Here is a 26,030-nt window from a genome sequence, read left to right as displayed (position 1 = left end):
CAGATGACCTCTTCCCCTCTTCTCCATCCCTGACATCCTTGGGCTTTGCTGAGGACCATTGAGGCGAATCGAGGACTGCAGCAGGATCACAGTCTAAGGACAAGTGAACAGTGCATGTCTGACTTAAAAGACTGCGTGTGTGAGTGTGTGTGTGTGTGTGTGTGTATTTTGAGATGTATGTAGCCTAGTCTGGTCTATAATTATTTTTTTTTCTTTTTTTCGGAACTGGGGACTGAATCCAGGGCCTTGCGCTTGCTAGGCAAGCACTCTACCACTGAGCTAAATCCCCACCCCCTGATCTATAATTATTAAGTATACTAATTGACCTCAAACTCACAGAGACCCATTATTCTCTGCCTCCCTGTTGCTGGGAGTAAGGTATGGACTACCATGCTGGTTCACGAGAGAATTATGAAGGATCTGGCAAGATGGCTCAGTGGGAAAAGGCACTTGCCATGAAAACTCCCTAAGAATTTTTTTCTGAAGGTTTTATGTGCTAGGTGTCCAGCACTTGGGAGGCAGAGGCAGGTGGATCTCTGAGTTTGAGGCCAGCCTGGTCTACAAAGCGAGTTCCAGTACAGCCAGGGTTATACAGAGAAACCCTGCCTTGGAAAATTTAAAGCGGAAAGTTTTTATATAGGGCATGCCTGCGTGTGTCTGTTTTCGTGCACGTCTGGCGTCCACAGAGCCAGAAGACGGTATTGGTTCCCCAGGAACTGGAGTCAGATGGCTGTGAGCTGCCATGTTGGTGATGAGACTCAAACCTAGGTCCTCTGGAAGAGCAGCCACTGCTCCTTAACTGCTGAGCGGTCTTTCTAGCCTCTCATGATCTAATGATTTGATCCTTCAGTTCACATAAAGCTGTAGAGGGGACGCCAGACTTACCCCTGGCCTCCACTGTAAATGCCATGTGCCATGTGACCTCAAAGCAGGTTCCTGAGGGACACCTGAGTTCTCTGGAAAAAAAAAAAGATGGGTGTGTGTAGGCAGGCAGAGACACATTTAAGACCTGAGCAAGGGGTTGGGGATTTAGCTCAGTGGTAGAGCGCTTGCCTAGCAAGCGCAAGACCCTGGGTTCGGTCCCCAGCTCTGGGGGGCGGGGACCTGAGCAGCTTATAGCCTGGTTTTTGGAGTGGCCTAGGACACCAAGGACCATTATTATGTAGACCTAGTTTCAAATTATGAAGACACAAAAAATGGTGTGCCTTCACAGAGTACCAAATTCCAAGGTAGCTTCTCAGGTGAGTTATGGACAGAATGCAGAATTCATGTAACTTTCTCTTGAATTTTTGAGACATGGTCTGACATGGTCTGTGTACCCCAGGTTGGTCTCAAACTAGTGACGATTCTCCTACCTCAGCCTCCCCAGTACTGTGACTGCAGCAGTGCCACACGTGGTTTCCTTTGTCCAATGAAGCGGTGACTGGTACCTGGAACCTGTATTTGCCCTAAAGTAAAATGAAACAAACACATGAGGGTGCTTAGGAGTTCTGACACCCTGTACATGGGGGCAAGCTAGTTTTACTTTCCTCGCCGGCTTTTCCTCAGACGTTTGCAGTCTAGCCCAAGCTGAGCTATATATAAAACTCAGGACAGTCTTGCCATAGCCTCACAAGAGCAAGGACTGTAAGCCGTTTTTGTGCTCAGCATTTATGTGTGCTTTCTCTTACATTTTTGTTTATGAGCCTATCCTTGAATGGCTAAGCCATCTCTGCAGCAGCCCCCTTCCCCATGGTCTCGCTGTGTAGCTCTGGAACTCACTATGTGGACCAAATTCACAGAGATCTGCCTGCCTCTGGATCTCAAGTGCTGGGATTGAAGACACAGGCCACTAAGCCTGACTTTATGTGAGCCTTTCTCAACTCCAAAAACAGCAGCCTGGGATTGGGGATTTAGCTCAGTGGTAGAGCGCTTGCCTAGGAAGCGCAAGGCCCTGGGTTCCATCCCCAGCTCCGGGGGGGGGGGGGGGGGGGGAGCAGTCAGTGTTCTTAACCACTTAGCCATCTCTGCAGCCCAAAGTGTTTTTTTGAAGTTGTATGTGTAAGTGTGTGACCCACTGGTAAGTGCACCATTTGCTTGCCTGATGCCATAGAGTTCAAAGAAGGCATCAGACTCTCTAGAACTGGCACTGCATGTAGTCAAACCCAGGTTCTCTGCAAAGGCAGTGAGTGTTCTTAAGCTGCCGGCTATCTTCTACCCTCTGTCAGCCCCCTTCTTGTGAACCAGTTTTCTTACTCATGTATTATAGTATATCTGCTATTACACTAAGTATTAGACTGTTAGAATCCCATATTTCAGAACCGTTTCATTGCTTTGTGTGTATGTTTGTGTACATGTTCACATCCACACACCCAAGGGTGGGCCTGGTATCTTCCTCAATCCCTTTTCCCCTTAATTTTTGAGATGACTGTATCTCGTAGGATCTGGACCTTGCCAGTTTGTATAGACTGGCTGGTCAGTATCCGCAGAGATCTCTTTGTCTCCCCAGTGCTGGGATTACAGGCACAGTGCCCTATCTTGCTTTTACATGGGTGTTAGGGGTCAAACTCAAGCTTCTGTGACAAGCATTTCAGCAACCCGACTCCTCTGCTAGAGCCTCTAGTGCTGAGCTGTGAGAGCACCTAGTGTGAGCTGTGAGAGCATCTAGTACTGAGCTGTGAGAGCACCTAGTGCGAGCTGTGAGAGATCTAGTGCTGAGCTGTGAGAGCAACTAATACTGAGCTGTGAGAGATCTAGTGCTGAGCTGTGAGAGCATCTAGTACTGAGCTGTGAGAGATCTGGTACTGAGCTGTGAGAGCATCTAGTGCTGAGCTGTGAGAGCATCTAGTACTGAGCTGTGAGAGCACCTAGTACTGAGCTGTGAGAGCATCTAGTACTGAGCTGTGAGAGATCTAGTGCTGAGCTGTGAGAGCACCTAGTGCAAGCTGTGTCTCCAGCCCTACCTAGCCACTGCTTCACATTTGTACAGAACAGGCTGGCCTTCAGCTTAAAGAGATATTGCCTGTGCCTCTAACAAGTGCTGGATTAATGAGTTTCTTTCCATATAATATAAAGTGCTTATTAAGGGAGGACCTCTGAGAAAATGCAGATTAAGCTATAAAACCAGCTTCAAGTTCACTGCAAGTTTTGGAGTCATCATCTTTGTTATCATACATGAGACTCATAATCTAAAAGGAACTGACCTTTTTGTATATTTGTGTGTGCGTGCGTGCGTGTGTGTGTGCGCGCGCGCGTGTGTGTGTGTGTGCGCGCGCGCGCGTGTGTGTATGAATGTACACTCTCAGGGCAGTGGTGCAAATGTGGAGCTCAGTAGTAATTTATGAATGTTGGTTCTCTCCTACCACGTGGGTCCCAGGAAACAAACTGAGGATGTTGTACTTGATGGCAGGTGCCTTTACCAGCTGAGTCATTTCAACACTCTGCCCTGCAACGATTAATTCTCTCCTAAGTTTAGTCATATTATAGCTGGATTGAGATTGGGTCTCTGTAGCTCAGGCTGGCCCTGAACTCTGTTTTAACCTTCCACGCGCATGAGTCTTCTGCCTCTTGAAATCCTAGAAGTAACCCTTTTTATGTACCTAGGCGCTATGAAAGAGACGTAACCTCCTATCTTTTTTTTTTTTTGGGGGGGGTTCTTTTTTTTCGGAGCTGGGAATTGAACCCAGGGCCTTGCGCTTCCTAGGCAAGCACTCTACCACTGAGCTAAATCCCCAACCCCGTAACCTCCTATCTTGAGGGAACAAACTCTGTAGAATGTTTATAAGGAAATGATTATAATGGGAAACACATTATAGTAATCCAGGATATATTTTCTAATTATATATATTATATATGCATATATTTTTTTCTGGTTTTTTGAAATGGTTTCACTGTGTAGCCTTGGCTGTCCTGGAACTTACTCTGTAGACTAGCCTGGCCTTGAACTCGCAGAGACATCAGGTCAGGATAATGAAGCAGGGTTTCACAGTCCAAAGACTTCATGAAGTCAGGGCAAGGAGCTCACAAAGCCCCGTATTCATCCTTTTCTGTTAGCTGGGATTAGGGAGACATTTTCTTTAGTAATGTAATCACTGGTGAGGTGCTATCTTCCTATAAATAACTGTACTCAATGCTCCTGTAAGCAACCCTGATGAAATTCACTGAGGTGCGACATACACCTAAATGAGAGAGAAAACACATGAGAGTGAAGTGGGGGAGGGTCAGTTGGAAAGGAGAAATGAATAGTGTAATGTGTGTGAAAATAGAGTGATCCCCGGGGACTGGGAGGAGGGGTGCAGTGATCCGGATGTGAAGTGAGTACAAAAGTGAAAGATCAGCTGACAGGAAGAAGCTGGTGCTGTGAGATGATATGGCAGCAGCAAGGAGGGTGAAAGGAAGCTTCCTGATCCAAGACAGCAGGAAGTGAGGACTGGCCAGATGGCTGTGCAAGCAGCATGGGAGTCAGCACAGCTGTGCCATGCACCTGTTCCTGTGTCTGCTGCACCCATCCATAGGATGGTGAGAGGAACTCTAGGATTAATCTTAGGAAAAATAAACGCTTGGGGAGAATAGTAGTGTACACCTTTAATCCCAGGACTTGGAGGTAGAAGTGGGTGAATCTCTGAATGTGAGGCCAGCTTGGTCTACAGAGTGAGTTCTAGAACAGCCAGGACTACACAGAGAAACCCTGTCCTGAAAAACAAAAACCAAACCAACCAAAGGAAATGAACACTGCCACACTGCTGCAGTGGAATGGCAGGGGTGGGGCCAGTGAAGCAGAGCTGTGCAGCTCCCAGCTGAACTCTCCCAATCACATGCCACTCCCAAAGCCCTTAAGAGGAGGTCCCGAGTCACGCACATGCCTTTGATCCCAGCACTTGGGAGGCAGAGACAAATCTCTGTGAGTTCCAGGCCAGCCAGGGCTACACACAGAAACACTATCTTGAAAAACAAAAGAATAGGAGAAAAGAATAAGCCCCCTTTGCTCTGTTGGACAAGGCCTCACTCACCAGGCTAGCTGGCCTGGACTTCCCTGCCTGAGCCAGACTGGCTGCAAACTCAGAGATCCATCAGTCTCGGTTTCTGGAATGTTGGGATTAGATGTGTGCGGCCACCACACCTGGTGGAGGACCTTTACATTACTAACCAGAACTGTGGGCTGGGAAAAATGTTAGTGGTCCCACCCACAGGGTACTTACTCTAGGAAGTAAAATTGAAGGCTGAAGCTGAGAGAGCTGGGTGATATGTTTACCATTCAGTGAGATGGCCCATTGGGTAAAACCACCTGCAGCCAGGCCTGGTGGCCTGAGTTCAACCCCCAGGATGACCTGCCAGAAGAAACAACTCCTATAAGTTGTTTTAGACTTCCATAGGAGGATGACACCTCTCCCTCCCACTACGTGTACACACCACATACCACCACCACCACCACCGCCACCACCACCTCCAATGTAATTATAAATTTTCAAATTACTTCTTAGCTGTTTATATAGTATCGCACATCTAAAATCTCAGTACTTCAGAGGCTGTGGGAGGATGATTTCCCGACCAGTCTGACCTAGACAGTTCTAGGCCAGCCTGGATTCCAAAGTGAAACACTGTCTTAAGCAAACGAAGAGAGACAGGTTCTCAGTATGTAGCGCAGGCTGGACGTTATCGTGCTGAGATGACAGGTGTGAGTCACCAGGCCTGGCTTGTTTTCTCATTCTCAACCCTAGCGGTGCTGCCATAGGCGTCACAGAGACCAATGTCCCCCAGTGACCTCATCCCTTAGCCTTCCTTGTTTCCCTTTTTTACTTCTCCTTTCTTTCTCCCTTTCTCTTACCTGATTCTCTTAAAATTTTTATATGTATAGATGTTTGCCTGTGCTCCATGTAAGTAATTTGTATCTTCAGAGGTCAGAGGCAGGATTGGACCCCTAACACTGGAGCTACAGATGGTTGTGAGCCTCCATGCGGGTGCTGGGAATTGAACCTGGGTCCTCTGGAAGAACAGCCAGTGCTCTTAACCACTGAGCCATCTCTCCAGCCTCTAAACAGTATTAAGAAAAATTGTCCCTGATAACTTAAATTTGGATTTTTCTCTAAGAAATGGAGAAATAATGCAGCATCAACTTTAAAATACATTTAAAACCCCAATTAAAAAGAAAGGAGTGTGGGGCTGGGGATTTAGCTCAGTGGTAGAGCGCTTACCTAGGAAGCGCAAGGCCCTGGGTTTGGTCCCCAGCTCCGGAAAAAAAAAAAAAAAAAAGAAAGGAGTGTTTGGTCCAGTAGGAGAAAACCAAAGGCCAAATACAAATAACAGTGCCGGGTAGGGTAGCCACAGCGGTATATCCAAGGAGCTATGACTTTAAAGATGTATTCCCAGGCAGGCGGAATTGTGGAGCAAGACATCAAGCGTTTGTGGCACAGGATGCAGGCAGTGGTGGGTTTGGAGCTCATAAAGCAGCGAGCCTGAGAGGAGTGTGTAGGAACTGGAGAGGAAGAACACTGAGTGTCCAACTTTGATTAGTTTTACGGACAAGGCAGGCAGGACTGAGGGAAGGATTGGGATCCCGGGCTCATGGGATAGATTTGCATAAATCTAAGTTACTTAGCCATACCGTAATACCCAAGAAGCATCCAGTTTCCTGGTCATTTCAGGGAGCAATCTCAGGGCCTTGGATGAGAGCAAGGAATGAGGAAGACGGCTCCTTGGTTTCTGCATTTGGTTTAGTGGTGGTATCCTGTAAGACTTAGCTTCAGAAATGAGAGTGTTTGGCAAGAAACTGAGATTTTTTTTCTTGTCCCAGGGCCTTAGAAGCCTCTGAAGCGTTTCCAGGTAGCACAGGTGCGCAGGTGGAGGACTTAGCTAAGGTGCGCATGCAGTGTTATTAGGCAAAGATAGTGACTGCATGTGCATGGTGTGGACTGACAGTGCTGGGGTCGGGGATCGGAGAACTTCCCTTCCCTCCTCTTTTCCCCACCCTTCCTTTCCAGATGGTGTGTGTGTGTGTGTGTGTGTGTGTGTGTGTGTGTGTGTGTGTGTGTGTGTGTTGCTTTGTTGTCCAGGCTGGCCCTGAACTCCTAGGATTGAGTGATCTGCCTCAGGCTCCCACCTATTTAAGGCCACAGGCACTAGTCCGGCTCATGAAACTTCCTGTTTCTGAAGACTTTTCCTGAACATGAGTGTGGTGAGACTTGTTTTAAAAGATTTATTTAGGGGTTGGGGATTTAGCTCAGTGGTGGAGTGCTTGCCTAGCAAGCGCAAGGCCCTGGGTTCGGTCCCCAGCTCCGAAAAAAAAAAAAAGAAAAAAGAAAAAAGAAAAAAAAAAGATTTATTTATTCTTTTTTTTGAAGATTTATTTATTTATTTATTTATTGGTTCTTTTTTTTTCTTTTTTTTTTTTCGGAGCTGGGGACCGAACCCAGGGCCTTGCGCTTTCTAGGCAAGCGCTCTACCACTAAGCTAAATCCCCAACCCTTTTATTTATTCTTGTATGCATGAATGTATGTATATGAGTTGCATGTATGTGCACCATGATGGATGCTGTTGCCTGTGGAGGACTGAAGACAGTGCCAGATCTCCTACAACTGGAGTTATATCCAGCTGTAAGCCTCTGTGTGGGTACGGAGAACTGAACCTGGATTCTCTGCAAGAACATCAAGTGCCCTAACCAACTGCACCATCTCCAGCCTCTTGGTGGCTTACTTTCCCATGTGGGATGATATTATTAGGCAGGTGAAGGCAGGTACACGAGAAGGAAGGATTGGTGGGGGGAAAGTTTTAGTGTGAGGAGAAGCAGCAGTGGAGAGAACATGGAGGCTGATGTTAAGATTCCTCTCTGCACATTTACAGGTTGTTAGGAATGTTCTTAAGGGATGGGTGTGTACAGGCTTTGTATGTCTAGGTGGGCAATTATATCTTATCAATTGGATCAGAGGTTATTGTGTTGTGTGTTCTTTCATGTGGCGATTTAAGTTCAAGAGAGTGTGTGGTGGCTGGACATGCCAGCCTGCCATGAAATTGGGACGTATATTTCTGGCATAGTGGCTGCCTGCCTTGGGAACTAGATGGATAGAGAGATTGTTGCCAGGCTCAGAGAGAAGCCATCAGCAGTGTGATATGGGATGGAGCAGAGCAGGTGAGACACTTTGATGACTGGGATGAAGCTATCTACCGGATATTTTGGGGCACTACGGTGCTGGATCAAATTCAGGGTAAAAGACAACATTTATTTTTTTATAATTTTACAGCAACAATAACTTACTGGTCAGCATTCAGTTTAAGAAACAAAACCAATCCAGGTATTTTAGGGAGAAAAAAATTTACCAAATTTAGAGCTAACAGGCCAGGTGCCCTGGGACTGGTCTTTAATCACACACAGGAGGCAGTGGCAGGTGGATCTCTATTAGTTTGAGGATAGTCTGGTCTACACAGATCCTGTTTCAAAGAAAGAGACAGAGAGAGAGAGAGAGAGAGAGAGAGAGAGAGAGAGAGAGAGAGAGAGAGAGAGAGAGAGAGCAAGCACGAGCGAGCTTACAAAGTTATTGGAAGTGCAGGAGGAGAGGGTGCTCTGAGCACGGAGAAGGTTGATCTCTTTGAAGTGAATTAGAGGCTGGAAGCTACGAGGGGATGACTCTGTAGCTACCTGGTTGATTCGGGGCAGAGAACTGTGCTGCACATGCAGTCTGTTGGCAGATTGCTTGCCTAGCATAAACAAAGTCTTGGGATGGATCCCAGCACCCTACCTGCCGGTAATTTCAGCACCGAGGAGGTAGAAACAGAAGAATCAGGAAATTCAAGGACATCCATGGCTACATAGCAAGTTTGAGGACACACTGGGCTTTGTTTAAAACAAAACCAAGAAAAGCTTAGTGTCACTCCATTGCAAGTCAGAGGGTGAAGGATGCTTCCGTCAGCAAATGGTGGAGATGCACTTTGGTCTCTAATTATGTGAACATTAATTCATAGTAGCTCATAAACATAAACATGGGAAGATAACCAAGTCCTAGAGAAACGAAAGACCTTTCTGACTTCACATGGGACATGGCGCCAGCCTGTGATCCCAGCACCCAGCTACGGTAGGAAAGTCTCAAGTTGAATCCTGTCTAAGATACACAGTGAGCTCCTGTCTTGAAAATTAAGAAAATAATAACAAAATAACATGTGGCCAGGTGTGGTGGTGCCTCCAAGTGGGAGGCAGAAGCAGGTAGATCTCTGTAAGTTTGAAGTCTACATACTGAGTTCTAGGTTATAGTGAGACTGTCTCAACAAAACAAAATAAAAAACCACCAAACCAAATCAAACCAACCTCGTCCCTCTACTCTGCCCCCCATAAAAACAAAATCCAAAGAAGCTTTGAGCTTCTTTGATGAACTTTGAAAACATTTTATTTTATGTACACTAAAGAAGTCAGACACAGGCTGGAGAGATGGCTCAGTGTTTAAGAGCACTGACTGCTCTTCCAGAGGTCCTGAGTTCAAATCCCAGCATCCGCATGGTGGCTTGCATCCACCTATAATGGGATCTGATGTCTTCATCTGTCATGCAGGCACACATGCAAATAGAGCACTCATATGTATGAATAAATCAATCTTTAAAAAGGCCACTTTATTGCTGAACCATCTCTCTGGCCATTAATGTAAGGGTTTTCTTAATGATTTATTTATTTATTAAATATAAGTACAGTGTAGCTATCTTCAGACATACCAGAAGAGGGCATCAGATCCCATTACTGATGGTTGTGAGCCACCATGTGGTTGCTGGGAATTGAACTCAGGACCTCTGGAAGAACAATTGCTGCTCTTAACCACTGAGTCATCTCTCTAGCCCCTAAGCAAGCTTTCTTACTGCACTCCTGTTACTGTGCACACACAGCTCCTGCCCTTAAGGAGGCTGTATTTGTGAACCACACCCAGTCTTCACTTTTTCCCCATTTTTTTTTTTTAAAGGACAGGATCTTTTCTTTTGTTTTTGATACAAGGTCTCTCTATGTAGCCCTAGCTGACCTAGAACTCACTCTGCAGCCCACTCTGATCTTAAACTCACAGAGATCTATGTCTCTGCCGCCCAAGTGCTAGGATTAAAGGCATTTGCCACTACACCTGGCTTTTCCAGGACTTTTTAATAATCATCTTTCTGAGCCAGGCGGTGGTGGTGCATGCCATTGATCTCAGCACTGGGGAGATGAGGCAGGTGGATTGCTGTGAGTTTGAGGCCAGCCTGATCTATAAAACAGTACAGCTACATGGAGAAACCCTGTCTAGAAAAATTTCAAAACCAAACCAAACCAACAAGAAATCCAAATCATCTTCTTTCTGTAATCGCAGTCTGCTCTCTACAGGATTTCTGCCTGTAGTGTACTAACAACATACTCTATTAACACTACTATTTTATTGGGTTTTGAAATAGAGCCTGATGTAGATAGACGGCCTCAGATTTCCTGTGTAACTGAGCATGACTATCTTCTTTTTTTTTTTTTTTTCTTTTTTTTCCGGAGCTGGGGACCGAACCCAGGGCCTTGCGCTCGCTAGGCAAGCGCTCTACCGCTGAGCTAAATCCCCAACCCCGCATGACTATCTTCTACTCCTCTTTTCTACACCTTTGAAGAACTGAGTTTATATACTTGAACCACCATGCCAGGTTTTAGCGTGTTCTGAGGCTGAGACCCATGGCTTCATGAATTCTAGGCAAGCATTCTACCTACCAAGTGAGTTACAATCCCAGTTCATTTTTTTCATCTTAAAAGTCCCTTTCTCCCAGGTATGGTAATGCACATCTGTCTACAATTTTTGCCTTTGGGAGGTAGAGACAGGAAGGATCACAAGTTCAAGGCCAGTTTGGGCTTCATAGAGAGAGACCGTGCCTCAAACAAGCAAACACACACACACACACACACACACACACACACACACACACACACACACCCAAACTAGGGGCTGGAGAGATGACTCAGCAGTTAAGAGCACTGCTGCTCTCCCGAAGGACCTGGATTTTATTCCTAGCACTCTGTGGCCCATAACCATCTGTAACTCCAGTCCAGGGGATATACGCCTTCCCCTGGCCTCCAGTTGGCACACGTAGCACAGGCATGCAGTACAAGTAGATCATTCAAGGCAAAACACCCATATATAAACATATGAAATCAATTAAACAAACAAAATAACAACTTTTCCTTCTGGTGCTGGGGAGCTTGCGCATCAGTTGGCATTGCTTACTGCTTTCCCAGAGGGCCTGAGTTTGGTTCCCAGCATCCATTGCCCACTGTAACTCCATCTCTGTGGAATCCAACACTCTCATCTGACCTAGGAGGGCACTTTTATACACAGTACCCATAAACAACTTTTTAAAAATCCAGCACTGCAAACAATCCCATCCCCTCCAAAGCTGCTTCCTCATTGCTCTTATGGGTACCCACTCTCTCCTTTGACTAGTCAATGTTCATTTGCTTTTTCCCTCCTCCATTCTTAAAAAAGTGTGTGTGTGTGTGTGTGTGTGTGTGTGTGTGTGTGTGTGTGTAAGCACCCATGTGTCCCACAGAGCAATGTGGTCAGAGAACTCTCAGTTGATTATCTCCTGCCACCTTGTGGGATCCATCAGATCTGACAGGGTCTCATTATGTGGCCTTGGCTGACTGTCCTGGAACTCATTGTGTAAAGTAGCCTGGTTCTGCCTCACAAATGCTAGGTGGGATTAAAGGGTTACACTACCACACTGGCATCTCTTCTCATTCTTTTTTTTTTTTTTTAAGATTTATTTATTGTATGTATATGAGCACATTGTAGCTGTCTTCAGACACACCAGAAGAGGGCATCGGATCTCATTACAGATGGCTGTGAGCCACCATGTGGTTGCTGGGATTTGAACTCAGGACCTCTGGAAGAGCAGTCAGTGCTCTTAACCTCTCCAGCCCTCTTCTCCATTCTTTTTTTTTTTTTTTTTTTTTTTTTGGTTCTTTTTTTCGGAGCTGGGGACTGAACCCAGGGCCTTGCGCTTCCTAGGCAAGCGCTCTACCACTGAGCTAAATCCCCAACCCCCCTCTTCTCCATTCTTACAAACTCATTCTATATAAGCTTTTGCCTGTCAATGTACCATATGTACATCAAGATTATTGATAAGCTCTATTTCCTTTAATCCACAAGGTCAGTTCTCCCCTATTAATGTGAGTGGAACCTGTGAGTGTATCTATCACTCTCCTTCCCTCCTAGGAAAAGGAAATTTGGTTTTAAGGTTTCAGAATTCTCTTGGTTCGTTCCCTCCTTGCTTTTGGCCTCCATGGAAGTTTGGAATTCCCCTGGATGTTTCCTCCTTCCAATCTTCACATACCCTAGAGCCTTTTCATGACTGCCTTTATCTTCTGAGACAAGGTCTTTCACTTCTGATCCTCCTGCAGCCTACTCCATGCATCGGGATACAGGAACCTGTGACTATTCTCTGCTTTGGTTCCTTCCTGTGGTGTAGGGAGTTGAGGCTAGGGTCTTATACCTGTTAGGAAAGCTTCGCTACTGAGCTACAGTCCCAGATCAACCTGTCTCTGTGAGACTCTCTTTAAAAATTTATCATGTATGTGTGCATACTATGTGTGTGGTGTAAGAGGAAGGCAGAATAGGGTGCTGGATCACTTGGAAAACTGGAGTTATAATCAGTTGTAAACTCCTATGTAGGTGCTGGGAATCAAACCTGGGTCCTCTACAAAAGCAGCAAGTGACCTTAACAGCAGATTCATCTCTCCAGCTGTTTTTTCAAATTTAGAGACAGTATCTCGTTATATAGCCCAAGATGGACTAAAACTTGTGATCTTTTGGCCTCAGCCTTCCCAGTGCTAGGCTTACAGGCATGTGCTGCCACATCCATCTCCCCCCCCCCCACCCCCCACCTTTTTTGAGTTTTTTTCTGTGTAGCTCTGGTTATCTTGGAATTCACTCTGTAGACCAGGCTGCCCTGCACTCAGAGATCTGCCTGTCTCCGAGTGCTGGGATTAGAGATGTGCACCACCACATCTGGTAGGCATGAGAGACCTTTTAAACAGCCTCAGATCACCCCATGACCTGACTCGCTAACCCCTCTGTCTCACTCTTCCATGTGAGAACCTTTTACACTCCTCCCTGGAGTGTTCTTGACCCAGATAGCTGAAAAATCAGTCAGCTCTTCTGGGACCACTTAACTGCAATCTTATCAGAGAAGCCTCCCTCATCTACCCTGTGTGCAGCTACAGCCCTCGCACACTTCCCCTTGTCCTGCCTTGCTTTGAAATTTTGTTTTTGAATTTAAAAACATCCCTGGCTTTGAATTTTTCCCCCTTTTCGAGACAGGGTTTCCCTGTGTAGGCCCTAGCCTTCCTGTAACTCAGTCTGTAGACCAGGCTGGTTTGAATTTAGAGACTTGCCTGTCTCTGCCTCCTGAGTGCTGGGAATAAAGGTGTGTGCCACCACTGTTGGGCTAAAATCTTGTTTAATATACTTCACTTAAACGATATTTAGGTTTGCAGAAAAATTGGGCAAAAATACACACCGTACCCATATATTCCTCATCAATTTACCTTATTACCTTGAATCATGGCACCTTACTTTCTACTGATCAATCATATTGATGCATCGTTATTATTTTTTTTTCTTTTCTTTCTTTTCAGAGCTGGGGACCGAACCCAGGGCCTTGCGCTTGCTAGGCAAGCGCTCTACCACTGAGCTAAATCCCCAACCCCCATCGTTATTATTATTATTATTATTATTATTATTATTATTATTATTACTTATTTATTTTATGTGCATTGGTGCTTTGCTTGGTCTGTGTGAGGGTGTCAGATCCCCTGGAACTGGAGTTATAGACACTTGTAAGGTGCCATGTGGTGGCTGGGAATTGAACCCAGGTCCTCTGGAAGATCAGCCAAGTGCTCTTTTTTTTTTTTTTTTTCTTTTTTCTTTTTTTCGGAGCTGGGGACCGAACCCAGGGTCTTGCTCTTGCTAGGCAAGCGCTCTACCACTGAGCTAAATCCCCAACCCCAGCCAAGTGCTCTTAACTGCTGAGGCATCTCTCCAGCCCCACACATCAATGCATTATCATTATTAACTAGAGTTAATTCATTTTAAACTTCATTTTTTGTGTTCAATCTATGGATTTTGACAAGTGCACAATGTCACATGTCTATTATTAAGGAGTCATACAAAAGTGTCAATGCCACAAAATCCCCCTGTGCACTATCTAGTCATCCTTTCCTCCACCTAAGTGTGCCCTTGGCAACCACTGCCTCTGTGGCTTTGCCTTGTGTAGTTGGAACAGTAGTTGGTAAACTTTTCAGGTTGGTTCTTTTCCATTATTTATGGTAATATGCATGTAAAGGGACGTCATGCATGTTCACTGCTTTATAGCTCTCCCTTCCTCTCCTGGCAAGTGTTTCTAATAAGCTTTATCTTTTACTTTTGGTTTTAGTGACAGCATCTCACTGTGCTGGCCAGGCTGGCCAGGCCTGCTTGTCTTGGCCTTTGCAAGATGAGACCTCAGATTTGTAAGAATGTCCAGGTCATACCAGGGGCTCTGTGTTCTCTTATGTTTATGTATGTTTTGCCTACATGGTATTTATGTACCACATGTACAGTGCGTATGGAAGCCAGAGCTTGTCAGAGTCCCTAGGATTAGAGTTACAGATGGTTGTGAGCTCCTCCATGGTGCTGGGAACTGAACTTGGTCCTCTGTAAAAGCAGCCAGTGCTCTTAACTACTGAACCATCTCTCCAGCCCAAAATACTGCTTAACTCACACATGGTGCTTAAGAAATGTTAGCTGAATTAAAATATTTTTCTTCACCCTCCCCTCATTTGGTCATGGGGTCTCATATGCACAGGCTGCTCTGTGTGGTGGTTTGATGAATTGTCCCCCAGCCCCAGGCACTTGAATATTTGATCCCCAATTGATGGAGATGTTTGGGAGGCTCAGGAGGTGTGTTCTTGCTAGATGATGGATGTCACCAGGGCAGCCTTTGAACCGTTCCCAGCTCCCTCTGTGCTTTCTGCTTGCAGTTCAAGATGAGAGCTCTCAGCTTCTGCTCCTGTCCTCTCTGCCTGCCACTCGAAGGCATAATATTCACTGGAACTGTAAGCCCAAATACACCCTCTGTAAGTTGCCACAGTCCTGGTGTTTTACCACAGCAATAGAAAAGTAATTAATACAATCTGGAACTTGCTATGTACCTGAGACTGGCCTTGAACTCTTGCTCCTTCTGCCTCCACCTCCCAGGTGTTAGGATTACAAGATTTCTACCACTACACCTAGTTTGAAAACTATTTCTTAAACAAATGACTAGTACATCTAATTGAAAAACAAATTTCTATTCAGAATTCTCTTGCAAGGGAAGTCTGTAATTCACCCCTTATTCTTTTGGATTCTCAAAATTTTAACATCACTGCTTCTGACTTCATGTAAATCAGTTAATCTAGCCTGTAAATGCTTGTTTCCTTCTGTATAAAATGACCATAGTAATACCTTCCTCTAGAGTTGTAAGGATTAAATAAGGTAACATATGAACAGGAATTATTAAACCTATAGAAAGACCCAGAGGACAGAGGACGATGTGGGAATGGAATGCACCCGTAGGGTTTTCCCCCTTGTTGGGTTGAGTCTCATGTATTTGAAGTGGAAATCAGATTCCCTATCGAGCCAAGACTAGCTTTGAACTTGGCACTCCTGCCTCCACCTTCCAAGTGCTGGGATTATGAGCATAAGGCACCAACCCAAGTTTGTGAAATATAATCTCCCAATGGAGCCACGTTCTCAGCTCTCCAGTGAAGAACTCTCAGTTATTCAGAGAAAGGAGAGTGCTGTGAGCTGCAGCACCTGAGAGAAAGATGGCAGGTGAGGCGGAGGTAGGACTGCATTCATCCAGTTTGCTGTCCCTTTATAAATAGCTCTCTGCCTTCTAAGCTTTTTCATGCTCACAAAAATAATCTTGGCAGGTGGATATTATAGTTACCATTTTATTCATGAGACAATAGGTTCAGGGAGGTAGAATGATTTGCCTGATTTCATCATGTGGAATGTGCTGGATCCAAGATTCCTCCTATCCATAGCCTGAGCTTTTTGGGTCCAAATGCTATGGGCACCCAACGGCAGGTAACAGACCTTTATTTTAAAAGCTTTACCAAAACCTGGGCATGGTGGCAAAGCAGTGTAGCTCAGTTACTAGGCAGTCAGGACAACTTAGTGGAAACCCTGTCCCAAAAAGTGAGAGGGTATAGTATAGCTTCAGTGTTACGAGTGCACCTGCCTAGCATGTGCGACTCCCAACGGTCAATAATCAGTATCGCCAAAACAAAAAAAACTCGCCAAGTCGCTATGTTGGTTGGGTTTCTTGCTTGGACTTGGTGAAGCACTAGGTTTCATCCCCAACATTGCAAAAGTGAAAATAAAACACAAATTTAAAAAACCCTTGTCATTTGAAACGGCTGCGGTCGCGGTGGGCAGCGGCATCATGCGGCCGGGATAGAGTGCGCGCCAGGTGGCACACTGGGCTTGCAGATGGATCCTACAAAAAACAAAACAACAACAAAAAAAACAAACCAAAAAAACGGGAGCGAGCAGGTGGGAGAGCGTCAAGGCAATTCCTCTCCCTTGCGACTCCGCCCCTTTCCCCGCCTCCAAGGGGCGGAGCGGCAAAGCGCGGGAAAGCTCAACAGGAACAGTAAAGCCAGCTCGTGTCGGGGGCGGAGAAAGAGTTCGCTTAAATGGGAAATAGGTCTGGGCTCCCTCCTTCTCTCGCGTAAGAGGCCTATCGGCATACTACCTTATGCTCTTCTTGGTTGTGGCTCAGGCCACGCCAGCACTTCCCAACGTCACCTCCCCCACTTCCGGTCGCAGCGTGTCCCAGGTCTCAGGTCTCGGTGGTTCCGGTTTCTTTTACACCGAATCCCAAAGTCTGTCCGGCTTTCCCGCAGAGGGAGGGGCTGTGCGTGGTGCGTGCGCCCAGAAGCAGGCGGACGCCAGAACCGCATCCATCCGGATTATAAAGCAATTTAGACTGTGCGAGGAACGCGAGGCAATGGTCACCCCGATGACGTAATGTTTGGGGGTGGCACCCCATTTTGTGACCCCAGCACCGCATCCTAGCGATCGCGGCTTAGCCTGAGGAGACGGCATGAACACTTAAAACACCCAGGTTCCACACGGAGCCGACGAGGTTCCCCTAGACGCGTCGCCATACAGCTAGAGTTCCTAAGTTTGCATACGTGATGCAGTGTCCAGCTTCGAGCGACCAATAGAGAGAACGGCCACGCTTCTGAGCTAGTCACCCCTCGCAACCCAAAGCGGAGACTAAGGCTGACTTCTTGCTAAGCGACAGCGGCGGCGGCCAATGGCTTTCGGACTGCGCAGACAGGGCAGGTGGACTCCGGAGCAGCCAATGGGGAGAGGCTTCTCCACAGGGCCCAGGCCCTTCGTCCAATCGCGGTGAGAAGACTATGAGGGGCCAGTTCCGAGCGGGGTGTGGAGGGCCAACCCCGTACAGGGCAGGGTGGGGCTCACGGTTGAATGACGGGTCTATTAGCCAATGGCGAGTATGAAAGCGGGCAGCTCGGACTAGGAGCGCGGAGGGAGCTGAGGGAGAGGGGAGGCCGAAGCGGAGAGAAGCAGGAAGTAGCGGCGGCCGCGGGGAGGGCGGCGGCGGCGGCAGCGGCGGTGGCGGCTGGAACTGGGGGAGGCCGTAGGGTCTCGGCCCGCACTAGGATCGGAACAAGTAAGCATGCTCGCGGCAAATACCCGCCCCTGGCTCCGCCCCCAGGGGGGCGGGTAAATACCCCTGCCCCTCCCCCACTTGGTCAACTACCCCCTTCTCCGTGCCGCCGCCCCCCGGGGCGGCTGCTTGCCTGGCGGGGTCGCTGCCTTCTTCTTCGAGGACAAGCGCTGGGAACTCCAGTTTGCTGGAAGCACTGCCCCTAGCCCGGTAACGTGGGAGGGGGTTCCTGGACCCCTAAGTCCTGGCGCTTCTAGACTGAGAGGCAGTCGGAGTGCGGCCGGGGGACTCAAGGCTGCTGGATGTCGCGACCTAAAATGGTGTCCGTGCTGGGCGGTGGGGGCGGGGGAATTGGGCCCAGCCGGAGAGGAGCCTGCATCCCGACCGGGTGCTGGTCAGCGTCGGGGCCCGGGCAGGACTCAAGCTGGCGTCTCGAGCCTGGTGCGCGCCTCGCAATCCTCGGGTTTGGAGAGAGCTTGTGGGGTCGGAGCCGGGGCAAGCTGCGAGGCGCGCAGAGATGAAGGGGACCAGGTTCGAGTCGGGACTGACCTGGCTACAGAGCTTAGAATCACGGAGGGACCGCCCCCTCTTGTGTCTCCACTCCCCTCGCGCCACTCCCCACTGCCGGGGAGTCCTGGCCCCCGGTGTGCAGCGCCGCAGATCCTAAGGGCCTGGCCTAGCCGAGGCCCTGCTTTGAGTTCTTAACCTGTGAAAGTGAAAGAAGCACCACTCGCCTCAGTTTACCTTTTAGTTTTTTAATGTACTTCTCGTCCCCTACCCGAAACCCCGGACTTACTTTCCGCGCCAGTCCCTGGCAGATGGCAGGGACTTAAATGCCGCCCGTTGCCCAGCTTGGCCGCAGCCTAATCGCCCCGGCCGTGCTCTGGCCCCCTCGTTTTGATCTGCGCTGTAGGCCTTGGGCAAAGGGCAGTGCAGCCCCCACCCGACCGGTGTCTGTTCACCCTCTTCCTATTAAGCCCCTTCTTTTTGCTTTTGGAGAACAGAGAGAGGAGGAAAGTGGGTAGGGAGTAGGGAGATGGCAGCACCAGAGGCCTGGCGGCTGAGTGGAGGATCTTCATTGGCCTTAAGCCTCTGTGCTTGGCCCACTGTCTGCTCCAGGTGGCTATCGGATGACCTCCAAGTCACTTGCACGCCAGAGGGAGGTAGTTGGGAGAGGTAGGTTCGCAGGTGTTTTCTTAGTCCCCATTGGTTTGTACTCCACCGACCCACCCTGCTGGGAGCTTTAGTGGGAAGGTAGCCCAGGTCTCCCAACCTGGGAGAGCCGAATTGAAGAGGGACCTATCGATTCATCTGGGTTAAAACTAAGGGTTTTGTTCAAACCCAGAATGTGCAGAATTAAGTAGAGGGGTAATGTACAAGGAGGACTACCCTTTCTTCCTCTAGTTGGTACTCTTGCCCCCCACCCCCACCTTGGTCCGTGCAATGCCAGCCACCACCTGCTGGGACTATCTCTAGTTACAGTCTGAAGGCTGGAAAGAGGTGAGAGAATTGGCTCTGGGAAATGGCTTGCATCCTGGGCAGGGAATGTGTAAAGTGGAGCGAAATTGTCCCTTCTTTGTTGAGTCTTCCTAGATACAGAATTACTTATGGTTGAGAACAAATAGAGGATAGAGCTTGGGTCTCCTAGAGTCTCTAAGCTGGCATCCTTGTTGCTTTAGTGACACATAAATCTTGTGGGACTACCCCTCCCCCAATCCTCCCTGGGCCAGGTTAAGGGGCTACTGTTACCCAAGAAGGTAGAATTTGAGTTAGAGGGTAGACGGTGAGGAGCTCAGAGCAGAAAGGACAGTGGGAAGGAGGAGCTCCCCCCAGTGTGGTAGCTATGTTGGATCAGCTTGTACCCTAGAGTCTTAACCCTGAGAGAGCAAGGTAGAGGAGGGAGGAGGGAAGACACTCTGGGGAAGGTGTGCAAGCAGCAGGTGTTTGTGACAGGAGGACTTAGCTGGGCCCTTGTGACTATGCGTGCCCCCCCCCCCCCTTCTGTGTCTTATTCTTTCTGCCTTATCTGTTTCTCCTTGATGACCATGCTAGGGCTCTGGGTGCCAGGAGGAGCTCCCGATCTTTCAGATACGGCTTTAGACGACCTCTGACTCAGCTCTGACCCTAGCCTTAGGCAGCCAGTACATATTTCTTCCCAGTGCAGCCAGCTCCTGCTTGATCTCGCATGTCCTAATTTGGCCCAACTGCATTAATAAATTGTATTCTGGCTTTGACACTCACACATACAATTTTATGTTTGTAGGACTTTGATGAATGGGTTACTTGTCCACTCTTTGAGACAGCAAAAGTAAGGCAGTGTAACTTGCTTGAACAGCAGTGATAAAGCTAAAGGCAGAGTAATTTAAGTTTTAACCATAATCACTGCTCTGTGTGTAAATGGCCTTTCAGATCTCTGTGGACCCCAATTCATATTCCATGTATTCAATAATACTGATCCCATGCTGACTCAAGGCCTGAAACCTAGAGCATTATGTCTGCCATCCTCCTTGATATTCCTGTGGATTAATTGGTTCTGTGCAGAGATGATCTCTGAGAACTTTCAACTTCTCTTCTTTTCTTTGTATTTCTAAGAATCTCTTTCTAGTTTTCTCTGGGCTTCGACTCTGGCAGTACCTAGTGTCTTCCCACTAACCTGGTTTTAGGGTTTGGCACACTGAATCCGTCAAGCAGTTCTCCAGGACTCACACATAATGGAGATGTACTGAGTCTGAGGGGTAAATATCTCTATATTATATCGAGAAGTGAGGTTCAGGGTCTAGGTATTGGGGATCCTGACCTTCCCTCACTTTTACTGTTTTCATTAGGTCTGGGACCTGTCACTATGGGGGACATGAAAACCCCTGATTTTGATGACCTCCTTGCTGCTTTTGACATCCCTGACATTGATGCAAATGAAGCCATTCACTCTGGGCCAGAAGAAAATGAGGGACCAGGAGGCCAGGGGAAACCAGAATCCAGTGTAGGAGGTGATTCTAAAGACAGAGAAGCAGCGACAGCCACTGAGAATGACCCTGAGAGTGCAGCTGAGGCCTCTGATCATGGCCTCCCACAACCCCCGGATACTTCTACAGTCAGCGTCATTGTGAAGAACACAGTGTGTCCAGAGCAGTCTGAGACCCTGACTGGGAATTCAGAGGAAGAGACCAAGGCTGGGGATGTAACTAAGGAAGGACCTGTGGGGTCTTGTCTCATGCAAAATGGATTCGGGGGTCCTGAGCCATCCCTCTCAGAAACCCCCCATTCTTCTGCACCTGCCAGTGGGGATGCCTGGGAAGAAAAAGCTGGGGAAGGCAAGACATGCTTGGACCTCTTTGCTCATTTTGGGTCTGAACCAGGAGACCACACAGATCCCCTACCTCCTGAACCATCCCTACCTCGGGATGGTGACATGGCCCCACCTCCTTTCTCCACTCCTTTTGAACTGGCCCCAGAAAATGGCTCAACCCTGCTGCCTCCTACTTCTCTCTTGCCTCAAGGGGCCTTGAAACAGGAAAGCTGCAGCCCTCACCATTCCCAGGGCCTAACCCAGAGAAACTCCGGCTCCAGCCCTGAGGCAGCAGGCGTCCCTGCCAGTGTCTCACCCCCACAGGTGGCTGGGGTGTCCTTTAAGCAGTCTCCAGGACACCAGAGCCCTCCTGCTTCTCCTGTAAAGGCACCCAGCTGTAAACCCCTGAAGGAAGAAGATGAGGGAACAGTGGACAAGTCTCCCCCAAGAAGTCCCCAGAGCCCCTCTAGTGGAGCTGAGGCTGCAGATGAGGACAGCAATGACTCCCCTACCTCCTCCAGCTCTTCTAGGCCCCTCAAGGTGCGGATCAAGACCATTAAAACATCCTGCGGGAATATCACAAGAACTGTAACCCGGGTTCCCTCAGAACCTGATCCTCCTGCCCCTTTGGCTGAGGGGGCCTTCCTGGCTGAAGCTAGCTTCCTCAAACTGTCCCCTGTAACTCCAACCCCCGAGGGTCCTAAGGTGGTGAGTGTCCAGTTGGGTGATGGCACAAGGCTGAAAGGTACAGTGTTGCCTGTGGCTACCATCCAGAATGCTAGCACTGCTATGCTCATGGCAGCTAGTGTGGCCCGCAAAGCTGTGGTTCTACCAGGGGGGAATGCCACCAGCCCTAAGACTATGACTAAGAATGTGTTAGGTTTGGTGCCCCAAACTCTGCCCAAGGCTGAGGTGCGGACAGGGTTTACCCTTGGGGGGCAGAAGGTGAACGGTGCCTCTGTGGTGATGGTACAGCCTTCTAAGTCTGCTACCGGGCCAGGCACAGCCGGTGGCTCGGTGATCTCTCGAACCCAGTCCAGCCTGGTAGAGGCCTTCAACAAGATTCTCAACAGCAAGAATCTGCTGCCTGCTTATAGACCAAACCTGAGTCCACCAGCTGAGGCTGGTCTGGCCCTGCCTCCAACAGGCTACCGCTGCCTTGAGTGTGGAGATGCCTTCTCACTGGAGAAGAGCCTGGCTCGGCACTATGATCGCAGAAGCATGCGTATAGAGGTCACCTGTAACCACTGTGCCCGTCGCCTGGTTTTCTTCAACAAGTGTAGCCTACTCCTGCATGCCCGTGAGCACAAAGACAAGGGGCTTGTCATGCAGTGCTCACATTTGGTCATGAGGCCTGTAGCCCTTGACCAGATGGTGGGGCAGCCAGACATCACACCCCTGCTGCCTGTGGCTGTCCCACCTGTTCCTGGACCTCTGGCCTTGCCTGTTTTGGGCAAGGGGGAGGGGGCTGTCACTTCCTCTACCATCACTACAGTTGCCACTGAAGCTCCTGTGCTGCCACTCCCAACAGAGCCCCCTGCCCCCCCTGCTGCCTCTGTTTACACGTGCTTTCGCTGTCTGGAGTGCAAGGAGCAGTGCCGCGACAAGGCTGGCATGGCAGCCCACTTCCAGCAGCTGGGCCCTCCTGCGCTTGGGTCTACCAGCAATGTGAGTTGGTTCTCGTTTCCCTTCTCTGGGGGAAGGGACAGCCAGATTCTATGGAGGTAAAAATCCAGGAAGGTTCTGGGAACTTACTTAAACAAAGGGATGGGATACAGGGCACCCCGTCATCAGTTAACCTTTTTTAACCTCTTGATAGGTGTGTCCGTCCTGCCCCATGATGCTCCCCAATCGCTGCAGCTTCAGTGCCCACCAGCGCACACATAAGAACCGACCCCCCCATGTCTGTCCTGAGTGTGGGGGCAACTTCCTACAAGCTAATTTTCAGACCCATCTTCGAGAGGCCTGTCTGCATTTCTCTCGCCGTGTAGGATACAGGTGCCTGACCCTCAGTTCCTCATTAGAACTTTAGGATCTGGTTGTTAGCAGCAACCTTATAAACTGGCTTCTCAAGGAGAGCCATCATTTTTCCTATTGTGTTGATACACCCTATACCCTGCCATCAAGTCATGTAGTATGGGTGCAGTGGCGAGCTGGGTCCCTGGTGGAATTCCAGCCCTGCTTCTCAGACCTCTCTTGGGGACTGAGCCTCCTTCCTTTCTCTGCCTTGCTCATGCTCCTTTGTTGATTTCCTTTTGAAATTCACCTTGTCTTCAGGAACAAGAGGGGTGCTGGAGATGCCCCTACCTCACTGTAGTAACCCCCACTTCTTCTCCAAGGTGCCCCAGCTGTGCAGTGGTGTTTGGGGGTGTGAACTCCATCAAGTCCCACATACAGGCATCACACTGCGAAGTTTTCCACAAGTGCCCCATCTGCCCCATGGCCTTCAAGTCTGCACCCAGCGCCCACGCCCACCTCTACTCCCAGCATCCAAGCTTCCTTACCCAACAAGCCAAGTGAGACCTGGGGAGGAGGGAGCATGGTGGCGAGGTGGGCTGGGAAGAGGTGGTGGGTTGGTGGACTGGAGGGTTGGGCGCAGAGAAGGGCTCTGCTATCCCTCATGTTTATACTGACCCTCTGCCCCCACAGGCTGATCTATAAGTGTGCCATGTGCGATACGGTCTTCACTCACAAACCCCTCCTCTCCTCACACTTTGACCAGCACTTACTGCCCCAGCGTGTCAGTGTGTTTAAGTGCCCATCTTGTCCTCTGCTTTTTGCCCAAAAAAGAACCATGCTGGAACATCTCAAGGTACAGGAGCAAAGGGCCCGGGCGTGGCTGCTGAGCTAGTGGTGCTGACTTGAACTCGGTCATAGAACCCTCTGGCAGTGGGGAGCAAGGGGGAAGTGAGGACTTTGGCAAAGGCAGGCTCTCCTCCACCTAGCCATCTTCCTTGTCTTCTAGAATACTCATCAGTCTGGACGTGTAGGGGAAGAGGCAGCTGGAAAAGGGGCTGGAGGCGCCCTTTTGACCCCCAAGACTGAGCCAGAGGAGCTGGCTGTGTCTCAGGCTGAGGCGGCCCCTGCTACTGAGGAATCTTCCTCCACTTCTGAGGAAGAGCTGCCCAGCTCTCCTGACCCTCCCCGCCCAGCTAAAAGAGCCCGAAGGGAACTGGGAAACAAAGGCATCAAAGGTGGGGGTGGGGGGCCTGGGGGCTGGACTTGTGGAGTTTGTCACTCCTGGTGTCCTGAGCGGGATGAGTATGTGACTCACATGAAGAAGGAGCACGGCAAGGTGAGCTGGGTTCACCTGGGAGAGGTGGGGCTGGAGGGCAGCCTTGGGGGTCACCTGAGTGACCCAAAAATTCCACCCTTTGCTCTAGTCAGTGAAAAAGTTCCCTTGTCGCCTGTGTGAGCGTTCCTTCTGCTCTGCCCCAAGCCTGAGGCGCCATGTCAGGGTCAACCATGAGGGAATCAAGCGAGTTTATCCATGCAGGTAACCCTTACTCATTCCTCCCAGAGAATACCTGGCCGCCTGTCTCTTGCTTGAGGGATCTGAAGGTCAAGGCCACCCTCTGCTGTGGCAGCCTGCCTTCTCTTAAGAGCTATGGGTCTTGGCCTTTGCCTGTGCCTTTGGTGCCATCTTGCCCACTTCACCTCTGCTAGGTATTGTACAGAGGGAAAGCGCACCTTCAGCAGTCGCCTGATCCTGGAGAAGCATGTCCAGGTCCGGCATGGCTTGCCTCTTGGGACCCAGTCTTCTGGTCGAGGAGGCTCCCTGGTTCGAGGCTCTGGTGGTAGAGCCCAGGTAAGAAAAGGCCTTCCTTATGTCATGGGATTGAGAAACTAGTGTGACCTTGGTTGGTCTCAGGAAACCAGGGTGATGGTGAGGCCTGGTTTCTTCCACTTTTCTCTAGGGGCCAGGACGGAAACGCCGCCAGTCTTCTGACTCATGCAGTGAGGAACCTGACAGTACAACACCACCAGCCAAGTCCCTGAGGGGTGGCCCTGGGTCAGGAGGCCACGGTCCTCTGCGCTATAGAAGCAGTGGCTCAGCAGAACAGAGCCTTGTGGGCTTGAGGGTGGATGGTGGCACTCAGCAGTGCCTTGACTGTGGCTTGTGCTTTGCTTCCCCTGGCTCGTTGAGCCGCCACCGGTTCATTAGCCACAAGAAGAGACGGGCTGGGGGTAAAGCCAGTGTCCTGGGACTGGGAGATGGAGAAGAGGAGGCTCCTCCATTACGCTCTGACCCAGAGGGTGGAGACTCACCTTTGCCTGCTTCTGGAGGCCCTCTGACTTGTAAGGTCTGTGGCAAGAGCTGTGATAGCCCTCTGAACCTCAAGACCCATTTTCGCACGCATGGCATGGCATTCATCAGGGCCCGGCAGGGAGGCAGTGGGGACAACTAGGTCCCAGGCTTCAGATTGACCAGGCCTCTTCCCTGAGACTTGGGTTTCACTGCTGCTGTCACCTCCCTGGGCTGGGAGTTTTAATATTTACTTCTCTCTCCATCCCTGAGGGAAAGGCTTTTGAGGATTCTAGTGACTTGCACCCCCCTCCCTCTTGGGTTTGGCCCCTAGGTCCTACTTAAGTAAAGTAGGTCCTTCCTTTCTAAGTCCAACACTAATGCTTCTGCTGCAGACTCCCAGCAACTGTGTGGGAGGATGGGACCTTGGCAAGCCTGCTTGCTAGACAGGCACAGGGACAGACTGAAGGATGTACAGGGTCTAGTTTCTACCCCTCTACTAGAGTTCTTCAGGCACAGACCAGTATTTCTTCCTCTGGGCTGGGTTCTGCCCTAGTATCCCTTCCTCCAACACTCATTGGCACTAACGCCCCCACCCCAATCCCTGCAGTGCCTTCCATTTGTCTTTTCCCCCAGAAATTTAGGGGTGGGGGTGGGATTGGTGGGGATGAGTCCTGTCAAGTGGGGTCCAGGGAGAGGAGAGGACCAGCTCTCAGGAATCCTTTATTCTTGTAGTAGTAATACTAACAGTGGAGAAACAGGAGGGAGAAAACCAGACCATTAAAACTGCTTGTGGTTTAATCCCCATTCAGGCTTTTCTTT

The 26,030-nt window shown here is 49.2% G+C and overlaps 1 protein-coding gene and 2 long non-coding RNA genes across 10 annotated transcripts; 2 read left to right on the top strand and 1 right to left on the bottom strand.

The window, feature by feature from the left end:
• Positions 1-3: 3 nt before the first annotated feature.
• On the top strand, positions 4-5,132 carry LOC147996413 (uncharacterized). The gene is made up of 2 exons (XR_015676537.1): positions 4-259; positions 3,683-5,132. It is a non-coding gene; the product is annotated as an uncharacterized LOC147996413 (long non-coding RNA).
• LOC147996412 (uncharacterized) lies at positions 645-18,248 on the bottom strand. Of its 4 annotated transcripts, none has more exons than XR_015676534.1 (5): positions 16,732-18,248; positions 5,178-5,306; positions 3,900-4,032; positions 1,356-1,448; positions 645-956 (listed from the first exon to the last, which is right to left on the bottom strand). It is a non-coding gene; the product is annotated as an uncharacterized LOC147996412 (long non-coding RNA). The 4 variants fall into 4 exon arrangements; XR_015676535.1 differs by having other exon boundaries at positions 17,810-18,248; XR_015676533.1 differs by lacking the exon at positions 3,900-4,032.
• On the top strand, positions 16,837-26,015 carry Zfp687 (zinc finger protein 687). 5 transcript variants are annotated; one of them, XM_087613647.1, is made up of 10 exons: positions 17,543-17,679; positions 20,502-21,502; positions 22,110-22,630; positions 22,782-22,960; positions 23,302-23,478; positions 23,612-23,774; positions 23,928-24,257; positions 24,346-24,458; positions 24,629-24,770; positions 24,880-26,015. In XM_087613647.1, the coding sequence occupies exons 3-10, from the start codon at positions 22,184-22,186 to the stop codon at positions 25,369-25,371; spliced, it is 2,043 nt and encodes a 680-aa protein (XP_087469773.1). In that variant the 5' UTR covers positions 17,543-17,679; positions 20,502-21,502; positions 22,110-22,183; the 3' UTR covers positions 25,372-26,015.
• The last annotated feature ends 15 nt before the right edge of the window (positions 26,016-26,030 follow it).

This window comes from Rattus norvegicus, chromosome 2, assembly GCF_021556685.1.
Source record: "Rattus norvegicus strain SHRSP/BbbUtx chromosome 2, alternate assembly SHRSP_T2T, whole genome shotgun sequence".
NCBI classification, from domain to species: Eukaryota; Metazoa; Chordata; class Mammalia; order Rodentia; family Muridae; genus Rattus; species Rattus norvegicus.
The sequence above is the reverse complement of the archived record's forward strand: the minus strand, read 5'-3'. Positions and strand labels throughout refer to the sequence as shown.